This window comes from Salvelinus alpinus, chromosome 18, assembly GCF_045679555.1.
Source record: "Salvelinus alpinus chromosome 18, SLU_Salpinus.1, whole genome shotgun sequence".
In the NCBI taxonomy this organism is placed as follows: domain Eukaryota; kingdom Metazoa; phylum Chordata; class Actinopteri; order Salmoniformes; family Salmonidae; genus Salvelinus; species Salvelinus alpinus.
The window spans coordinates 7,990,834-8,001,176 of NC_092103.1; the positions used below are offsets into that span (position 1 = coordinate 7,990,834).

At 41.5% G+C, this 10,343-nt stretch overlaps 1 protein-coding gene across 1 annotated transcript; it reads right to left on the reverse strand.

Annotated features, from left to right (window-relative positions):
• Nucleotides 1-2,286: 2,286 nt before the first annotated feature.
• Nucleotides 2,287-9,381, reverse strand: LOC139544635 (progestin and adipoQ receptor family member 3-like). The gene is made up of 6 exons (XM_071351949.1): nt 9,156-9,381; nt 3,765-3,924; nt 3,496-3,606; nt 2,986-3,279; nt 2,799-2,860; nt 2,287-2,670 (listed from the first exon to the last, which is right to left on the reverse strand). The coding sequence occupies exons 2-6, from the start codon at nt 3,891-3,893 to the stop codon at nt 2,445-2,447; spliced, it is 822 nt and encodes a 273-aa protein (XP_071208050.1). The 5' UTR covers nt 3,894-3,924; nt 9,156-9,381; the 3' UTR covers nt 2,287-2,444.
• Nucleotides 9,382-10,343: the final 962 nt, after the last annotated feature.

A 10,343-nucleotide genomic window follows, 5' to 3' on the forward strand; every position in this document is an offset into this window, starting at 1 on the left:
ATGCTAGTGCCTGAAGTACTACCTCTCTCGCTCTGGAATATGAGACGTGCTGTTTCACTCCCATGCCATCAGAATTACTCTATTTCCCTTGTTGCGTTAATGGACCATTTCCCAGGCGTGGAACTCGGGTCTGGATCAGTAAGTCCTTTTTAAAATAGGATCTGTGACTATACATTATAGTCAGTCATCATATAACCCTGCCCATGTGAACATCTTCTTGATCCCTCAGTGGGAAGCTATGGAGAAGCTCTGCGGTGAAGACGACTGACACGAGTCCACTCCTGTCTACTCTGCAGGGAAGACCCTGTACATGTTAGCTTCTGTCTAGTAACTCACCCTGAGAATCATCGATATGTTTATAAAGTGTTACATTGGGAAGCATTTCGATCATGTAATGTGTTTGATGAGCAGACACACCAGGATTGCCAACATTACTGAGGACTGAATGCATTTCATTAGGACAAACCTGCGTTGGTGGTATTACCCAAATTATTAAAGGTACAAAGAGGGAAGGTATTTTATATGTTTTAGGATGAAGTGTAGTATTAAAACTAACAGTTGGTTGTAATGTGGTCTTTTATCCAGTAGGTGGAAACGAAGCGTCATATAATCTGTAGAATACGAGCAAAGGCAGTTCAAGTAGCAGTGATTCAGTTAAAGGTCCAACGCAGCCATTTTATCTCAATATCAAATCATTTCTGGGTAACCTTAAATCGACGGTTTTCAATTAAAACAGTCAAAAAGGGGAAAAAATGGCTGAGCAATTTCTCAAGCAATAATTTTACTAGGACTGCCTGGGAGTGGTCTGCGTGGGGAGGGGAAAACCAGCTGTTATTGGCAAAGGTTTGAAAAGACTGCCTGAAATTTAAGCCTGTTTTGGTGGGATGGCGTTTGGCCTGCCTGGTGACATCAACAGGCGGTAAATTAGTTAATAGACCAATAAGGAATAGTTCCAAACAGCTCTTACACTAAAAGGTTATTCTCATAATTTTCACAATTTCATGTCATAGTGTGGAAGTATACACTGAGTGTACAAAACATTAGGAACACCTTCCTAATATTGAATTGCACCCCCTTTTGCCCTCAGAACAGCCTCAATTTGTCAGGGCATGGACTACAAGGTGTTGAAAGCATTCCACAGTGATACTGGCCAATGTTAACTCCAAGGCTTCCCACAGTTGTGTCAAGTTGGCTGGATGTCCTTTGGGTGGTGTCCCATTCTTGATACACATGGGAAACTGTTGAGCGTGAAGAAAAACACAGCAGCCTTGCAATTCTTGACACTCAAACTGGTGTGCCTGGCGCCTACTGCCGTACCCCGTTAAAATGGACTTAAATCCATGTCTCACGGCTTAAAAATGATTGGGTAACCTGGCATCACCTGGTCAGTCTGTGTCATGGAAAGAGATGGTTTGTACACTCAGTGTATATAAAACACAGAATCACATTTTTGAATGCACTGGGCATTTAACCAATTTTATGTCCAGTTTTCCTGAAAATAGGTTTTACAAAAATGCTTGCATTGGATTTGCAAGCAATAACTTTCACATCTGATTCAGAACTGTCAGTTATCATGGAGTCTCTCTCGTAATACAAAGCCCTGATCTCACCCTATAATCCCCAAAACAGTGCAGACTCCTGAGTTGCCATGTAATGGGGTGATTAACCAGTGAAAGCTGTTTAGCCCAATTCTCTGATATAATGTGTGATTTTGTGTTTTACATGGCAGGAATTTTTCATCTCTGTCTGCACCTGAAAATAAAGCCAATGTGTCAAGTAAGACTAAGATTGAGGTCTCCAAAAGATCCTCTGATAAATCCTCCTAATGTGGTTCTGCAATGTTTTGCGAACAGACTGTTGTGAAGAGCGATGATCTCTGTCATTATCTCAGGCAAGACTGTGTAATCTTGAGATTTGTTGTCTGTGCTGGGACTATTTAACCATTTCCTTTCAAATTCTAATTAGTGTCTCTAAGAAAAGAACAATGGCTGTAGAGTATAATCCTTCAATTTTCACTGGCAGGTCAGAGATTACTACAGATTATAGAATGGGATTACAGAAAATGTCATCCTAACATGCCAAAACTATACCCTGGTATAAGACATTTGATGGCATGGAGAATACAAGCGGGTCTCTTAACTTTGAGGAGGAAGGCATTTTCTAATAGCTACTGTTATCTTCAAGTGAAAGTAAATCTGAGCGTAATCTCTCGTGGACAGACTGAGCATCTGATCAAATTACGCAGAATTAATCAGATATATATCTTAACATTAATTAAACAATGATTCCTTTAGGCATTCTTTATTCATTTAAAATAATCAAAAGAGAGACCTGCCTTAATACAGATACATTAAAATGATGTCCCTTTTTAGTATATAAAGTGCATTCGGAAAGTATTCAGACCCCTTGACTTTTTCCACATTTTGTTACATTACGTTAAAGGTTCAGTTGTCGTCTGGTTTACATTGAGTGGCTACAGTAGAGTCTGTGGCTGCTCGGTTGTTGGCTGGGCCAGTCTGAGGCTCTAGCTGCTGCTGGTGTAGATAAGGGAGCAGGGCTGGTTGTGCCTGAAGTTCATTAAATACACAGAAGTCTGGTGCCACGAGCAGAGCATAAACACCACCAGGACATGTCACACCTGGTGACTGGCACCCAGGTAGTTCAGCTGGCCTGTAGGTCAAGGAGCATCACAAGGTCACTTGACATTTTCAGCGCGTTTGACGGTATCAGTTTGAGCAAGACAAGTTGCAGAATGACACATGTAAGTGGTTATTTGCTATGAGAAGTGTAGATTTTACCGACGTAAAAGAGGAACTCGGCTCCAGCTATCAAGTACATCACCATCACGAGGCAGGAACAACTGCAGACAGAGATAACAGATGGTGAGACATTCACGGTAACAGAATACTGGACCGATGCATAATTGTACTCTTTATGAATGTGGTATTAAGTCCTTATGTAGGTACCCTTCAAATAAAGTGTTACCCAATATTGTAATTCAGGTATCTGATGACTCATCTGGACGACAGCAGAGCTGAAGCTTCCATTGAGCCAGATCCAGTGGACGGCTGGGATGACCCCGTGGACGGCTGGGATGACCCCGTGGACGGCTGGGATGACCCCGTGGACGGCTGGGATGACCCCGTGGACGGCCACTGAGCCGAGGATGGCAGTACGCTGGTGTCGCCACTCCTTAGAGTGGTAGTGAAGGTGGATCTGAGCCAAGAACACGGCCAATATCAACGCTATAACAATCACCAGGCACACCTGTCTCCAGAACTTTAGAGTAGAGGGAGGGTAGAAGATACGTTATGGGAAAAGATGTCGGGAGGAGAAGAGATTTAATTTCAGAGCCAGTTTGCGTAGTTATGTTTACAGTGTCAGATTGCATGTGTTATAAAAAGTTATCTTTACTGAAACAAACGGTACGAGTGAAAAATACAACAAATGATGGAATGTATTGTCTAAGACACAGCGACGCAGTGGAAGACATACAAGACCCCTGGAACGTAACAGCCAAGGTTCCAACGTAGTCCAGTGGCAGCACTTCTTCTCTGAGAGGTGGCAGGAGAACAGGTGGTACCCCACAGAACACAGCATACACACCTACAGAAACGACAGGTAGCTTCATACAACAACAATACTCCTGGACACAGTTAAGCCTTACAGATAAGACCTGTAAACCATAACAAGCTGTAGGAGTTTCAAGGACAGACAGATATCTGTGATCCCTCCCTCCCTCTCTCTCACACACACACACACACCTGAAAGCAGAACCGTCCTATGCAGTAGATGACGTAGTCTTTGTTGGCTCCTGAAGCTGGCAGTACCGTAGACATGTCATTAACCCCCAGTAGGAAGAAGAGCAGGAACCACAGAAGATGACTCCGCATGTTGACTGTCTCATTTGACAGGATGAAAATACTAAAAGGGTGGAAAACCATCCAACACAACACACTCTCAACAACGAGCCTGGTTCCATATCTGTTTGTGCCGTCTTGCTAACTGCTATGGTCATTGTTTGATGTGACAATAACCGTGGGAGTTGGCAAGACAGTACAGACCTGGGACCAGGCTACACAACAACCAGGTAAATATTATTAAAACGATACACAAACGTACTACATTACATTGAGCTTATACTATTCTCTTGACATACAATCCAAACTGTCTAAAAAGGTAAGCGGGCTCCGTATCCATCTGTAATGTATGGGGTTTCTTTCATGAATAACAGGATCTGTTCAAATGTGTACAGGCGGATTCCCCTGGGCACAAGGACTGGCCAGCTACTGGTAAATTCCCAGTTCATTGTAGTGGGCACTCTTATGTAACTTGAGGAGTTTGATGCATATTGGAACATCAGATTTCACACTTCTGGCACAGTTTTAAGGCTGAAAATCTGAAGGGGGCACACAACAGGGTAAAGTTATTGGAGGCCACTAAGGTTTCACTGCAATATAACGTTGGCACTGAGACGCAGTGCCTTAGACCGCTGCGCCACTCGGGAGCCCCCCCAATAGCAAAGACCAACAGATGATCTGAAGCTATGACAGGAAAAAAAAATCTGCAAGTCCACATCCTTTGGGTAATAGACAGCTTATTGGAATAAATCAGAGCTAAGCGGTTGATCAAAATGTATGCATTCTACTCATTATTTGAAATTCAACTTGAAATGTAGACAGTTATGCTAGCTAGCTATAGCTCTCATTCAACTTGATATTAAAGATGCTCGTCAATACCTATTCAATGGAACGTGCCAGGATGATGGAAATGACACGTGCGCAGAAGCTTTGGATCTTTAGCTATCGAGATAAGAGTTCCGAAGAATTGGTACCCGCAGCTGCTCTGTATTCTAAATCAGCTGACGGTATCAAACAAGTTACACCCCTTGCTTTTATCTTTTGACTTTTTAGAATTCGAATTCATAAAAAATAGAGAAAGTGCAAAAGTAATTGGTGTAGTTTGGAGCGGAAGATATCCCTGAATCAATAACAGTTGGTTGTACTCATTTAAAGTCATATGGGGTGGAAGCTACTGAGGTTTGAAGGAAGTATTTGCAAGTAAAATTAAATACAAATTCATAGGAAATAGAGTCAAAAAGTTCTACAGTAATTGCCGTGGATTTGAGGGAAGAGATCCCTGAATCAATAACAGTTGGTTGTGTTCATACGATTTGGTGATTTCTAGTATATCATCAAAATAAATCGCAGCACATTTTTAGACTCTTTCTGCAGTTTTAACCTGATTAAGTACGATGCCATTAGAAATTAATGTTGAAAGTTCAATTTATATTCCTAAAACTTAATGGCCCTGTGCAGTCAAATGTGATTTTCCTGTTTTACATACATTTCCACACTATGAGGTTAGAATAATACTTTGAAAATTATGATAATACCCTTTGTGTAAGAGCTGTTTGAAAAGACTGCCTGAAATTTCAGCCTGTTTTGGTGGCATGGAGTTTTGGCCTGTCTGGTGACATCAGGCAGGCCAATAGACCTATATGAAGTAGGTTTGAAACTCTATTTCATATAGGTCTATCTGCCAATAACCGCTAGTTTTCAGCACCAAAAACCCTGTTTTGACAAGTGGCAATAAATCATATTGATTGGGGGGGAAATCTGGTTTTAGACGATGTTGAAACTAACACAACAACAAAAAACACATGGAAACTGAAGATCTTTTTTACTTCACTGGTTAGAGGACAACTTGCAGAAGACCATCAGCTACATTTCAGAGTGTTGGATTTTGATAATCCAGCCGCTTTGTCATACCATGCAATTATCTGAGGACAGCGCCCCGCATACAAAAGCATGAAAAACATTTTCCAACCAAGTAGATGCATCACGAAAGTCAGAAATAGCGATAAAATAAATCGCTTACCTTTGAAGATCTTCATCATTTTGCAATCCCAAAGGTCTCAGTTACACAATGAATGGTCGTTTTGTTCGATAAAGTCCTTTATATCCCAAAAATGTCAGTTTCTTTGTAGCGTTTGATTCAGAAATACACCGGTTCCAACTCACCCAACATGCCTACAAAGTATCTAATAAGTTACCTGTAAACTTGGTGCAAACATTTCAAACAACGTTTCTAATCCAACCTCAGCTACCCTAATATGTAAATAATCGATAACATTTAAAACGGAATAAATTGTTTCCAATACCGGAGAAAAATGAGGAGCGCGCTCTCATTCAAGCGCACCAAAAGACTAGAGTTCACCTGGGTGACACTTAGAAAGGATACGAATACTTCTTCATAAAAAAAAAAACATTAAACAATTTCTAAAGACTGACATCTAGTGGAAGCCATAGGAACTGCAATCTGGGTCCTAATAATTATGCTTTCCCATAGAAAAGCATTGGAAAATCCAGTGACCTCAACAACAAAAAAATTCCTGGATGGATTGTCCTTGGGATTTTGCCTGCCAAATCAGTTCTGTTATACTCAGACATTATTTTAACAGTTTTAGAAACTTGAGTGTTTTCTATCCAATACTACCATGCATATGCATATCCTAGGCTCTGGGCCTGAGTAACAGGCAGTTAACTTTGGGCACCTCAGTCATCCAAACTTCTGAATACTGCCCCCTAGTCTTAAGAAGTTTTAAATAACACAGCTCAAAAACCACACTGAATCTGGGAATAAGTTGTATAGGACAACTTGGTGTGTGGCCACAAAATCAACAGTAAAAAAAAACTAAAAGCAATTGTTCTTGACTATAAACTTTTATACTAACAACACCAATCTGAGGTAAAAAGGATGTGTAACCCCCCCCCCCCCCCCCATAGAGGCCCACAGTGGACGTGTCATAATACCCATAAAAAAATCTAGTGGCCAAACACGGAAATGTTTCCAATCGTTTTTTTCCGCCTTACATTTTTCCCAATAGGGGATTTCAGAACCACTTCAAACAAGGTCTGTGTTTCAGGTAGGCTTTCCCTGGCGTGACGTTTTGATAACCGTGTATATCGTTCTCTCTCGGACAAGGTGAATTCTATCAATATATTAGTCTCTCGCAGATTCGAAAATGCTAATTAGCATCAAAGTAGACATCATGCAAGACTACAAATGCCTGCAAGCTCCTGCACGTCATCTCTAGCTGACATCTTTGCTGTCAGCTAGCTAGCTACATTTTCATTTATTGTACCATATTTCATTTATCTACCTGTAATACCAATGGTCTTATGTATCCATTTGGTCTTGTACAGAATACTATCCTTATAGCAGTCAGATATTTACAATGTGCCATGAATACTAGGTCGTTTTTTGCAAAGAAGCTAGCTAGCTACCTACCTAGATGATTATTAGCAACCAGATCCTCTTCTCGTTCAGCCAGTAGAGATCTATATCTAAACCCTTATTTCTGCCAATTATACACTACTTGACCAAAAGTATGTGGTCTCTCATTCCAAAATCATGGGCATTAATATGGAGTTGGTCCCCCCTTTGCTGCTATAACAGCCTCCCCTCTTCCGGGAATGCTTTCCACTAGATGTTGGAACATTGCTGTGGGGACTTGCTTCCATTCAGCCACAAGAGCATTAGTGAGGTCGAGCATTGATGTTCCAATTCATCCCAAAGGTGTTCGATGTGGTTGAGGACAGGTCTCTGTGCTGGCCAGTCAACTTCTTCCACACCGATCTCAACAAACCATTTCTGTATGTACCTTGCTTTGTGCACCCCCCGTGCACAAAGCTGAAACAGGAAAGGGCCTTCCCCAAACTGTTGCCACAAAGTTGGAAGCACAGAATTGTCATGGGTCTACAATAATGGGCCTAGCCCGGACCATGAAAAACAGCCCCAGACCAGTATTCTTCCTCCACCAAACTTTACAGTTGGCACTATGCATGTTCTCCTGGCATCCGCCAAACCCAGATTCGTCCGCCGGACTGCCAGATTGTGAAGTGTGATTCATCACTCCAGAGAACGTGTTTCCACTGCTCCCGAGTCCAATGGCTTTACACCACTCCAGCCAATGCTTGGCATTGCGCATGGTGATCTTAGGCTTGTGTGCGGCTATTCGGCCATGGAAAACCATTTCAAGAGGCTCCCGACGAACAGTTATTGTGCTGACATTGCTTCCAGAGGCAGTTTGGAACTCGGTAGTGAGTGTTGCAACCGAGGCCAGACGATTTTTACGCGCTACACGCTTCAGCACTCGGCGGTCCCGTTCTGTGAGCTTGTGTAGCCTACCACTTCGTGGCTGAGCCATTGTTCCTAGACATTTCCACTTCACAATAACAGCACATACAGTTGACCGGAGCAGCTCTAGTACGGCAGAAATTTGACGAACTGACTTGTTGGAAAGCTGAAATCCTATGACTGTGCCATGTTGAAAGTCACTGAGCTCTTCAGTAAGGCCATTCCACTGCCAATGTTTTTCTATGGATATTGCATGGCTGTGTGCTCGATTTTATACACCTGTCAGCAACGGGTGTGGCTGGAATAGCCGACCCTAATAATTTGAAGGGGTGTCCACATACTTTGTGTATAAATAGTGTATGAACGCGGTGAGATCTATTTCAATTCATGGTGTCAGTATACACTGCTGTATTAAAGCAATTCAGAACTAACTTATTGACATGTTCTGTTGCAGATTTAAAGCCAGATTGCAGAAAAATGTATCCATAATCATGAACGAATAAGCAGATTTATTTGACAATGCACCTAGTCACCCATCAATCACGTAACACCTGAACTCCAACAATGATATTGTTTTAAATAAATCAAAATAGTAAACAACACATAAATATGTATTTCATACATAACATGTAAAGATTAATGTATTTATTCATCCGTGTCACAAACCTTTGACATCAAAGAGCTCCATATGAACTATTATACAACGGGTGGGTCAAATCCTGAATGCTGATTGGTTAAAGCCGCATTCCAGCCGGTGTCTATTGCACAAATTGCCATCGGCTAAATCTATAACATTAAAATGCCTACTTATTCTGTTCCATCTGACTGCGCAATTCACTGTCTCGTCAGCCAAGCAATTTCTAACCTTGATCTCCACTATAAAAAGCATTTAGACATTATCTCACATTTTCTTTTAGACTAATGTTTAGTTTTCAACAGCGGTGATTTGTATCAACCTTGCTGTCTGTTTCTCCGACATTTGCAACATTGTTTCAATATTCAAATTTAATCACCAGCTGTCGGGTATTAATGAATATCTCAGGAGTCGGGACGAGACAGACCGGCAGGCAGCGTTTCTAAGCCAGTCGAAACCATGAATCAGCTGGCATAATTTTGATGGATATATATACAAAGAAATGTCAATTGAAAAAAGGTTAAACTAAACGAAGTGCAGCTAGTTTGCAGTCTTTCCAGCTTCAGTTTGAAGTGATCGTGTTAGCTGTGTTGTTGGCTAGCTCCTCTGAACAACAGTGAGCACATTTTCTATACCAGGTGAAATCGCACGTCATTAGCTCATTGTCATGGATGTATCCAAATAAATGTCACTAGAAAACGACTTGGGTAACAACCCTAGATTTGTGTCGGGACTATATCGTGTGGAAGAATGAAATAGTATGAATAAATTAATCAAAATAACGTTTTTGACATTTTCATTAATCATTATTTGAATATGTTGATAACCCGTTGTATAAAAGGGATAATGCCCTCGAAGCTGTGTTTGGAGGATATATTGGCACGGTTTGCCTGAACAACACCCATGTTAATATATCCTCCAAACACCGGCTTCTCTGGCATAATCACTTAATTATCACTGTCTGAGAGCCACAGATTCTTCTGCTTTTCCATTTTAGGAATTAGACCAGCATCAATAACACAGAATGTAAAACATATTGTGATTTTTAGTGAGTGAGTTACAAATGGAGAAACGACTGGATGTGTAAGGTAGGTTTAATATAAAATACTAAACTCAGCAAAAAAAGAAACGTCCTCACTGTCAACTGCTTTTATTTTCAGCAAACTTAACATGTGTAAATATTTGTATGAACATAGGATTCAACAACTGAGACATAAACTGAACAAGTTCCACAGACATGTGACTAACAGAAATGGAATAATGTGTCCCTGAACAAAGGGGGGGGGGGGGGGGGGTCAAAAGTAACAGTCAGTATCTGGTGTGGCCACCAGCTGCATTAAGTACTGCAGTGCATCTCATGGACTGCACCAGATTTGCCAGTTCTTGCTGTGAGATGTTACCCCACTCTTCCACCAAGGCACCTGCAAGTTCCCGGACATTTCTATGGGGAATGGCCCTAGCCCTCACCCTCCGATCCAACAGGTCCCAGACGTGCTCAATGGGATTGAGATCCGGGCTCTTCGCTGACCATGGCAGAACACTGACATTCCTGTCTTGCAGGAAATCA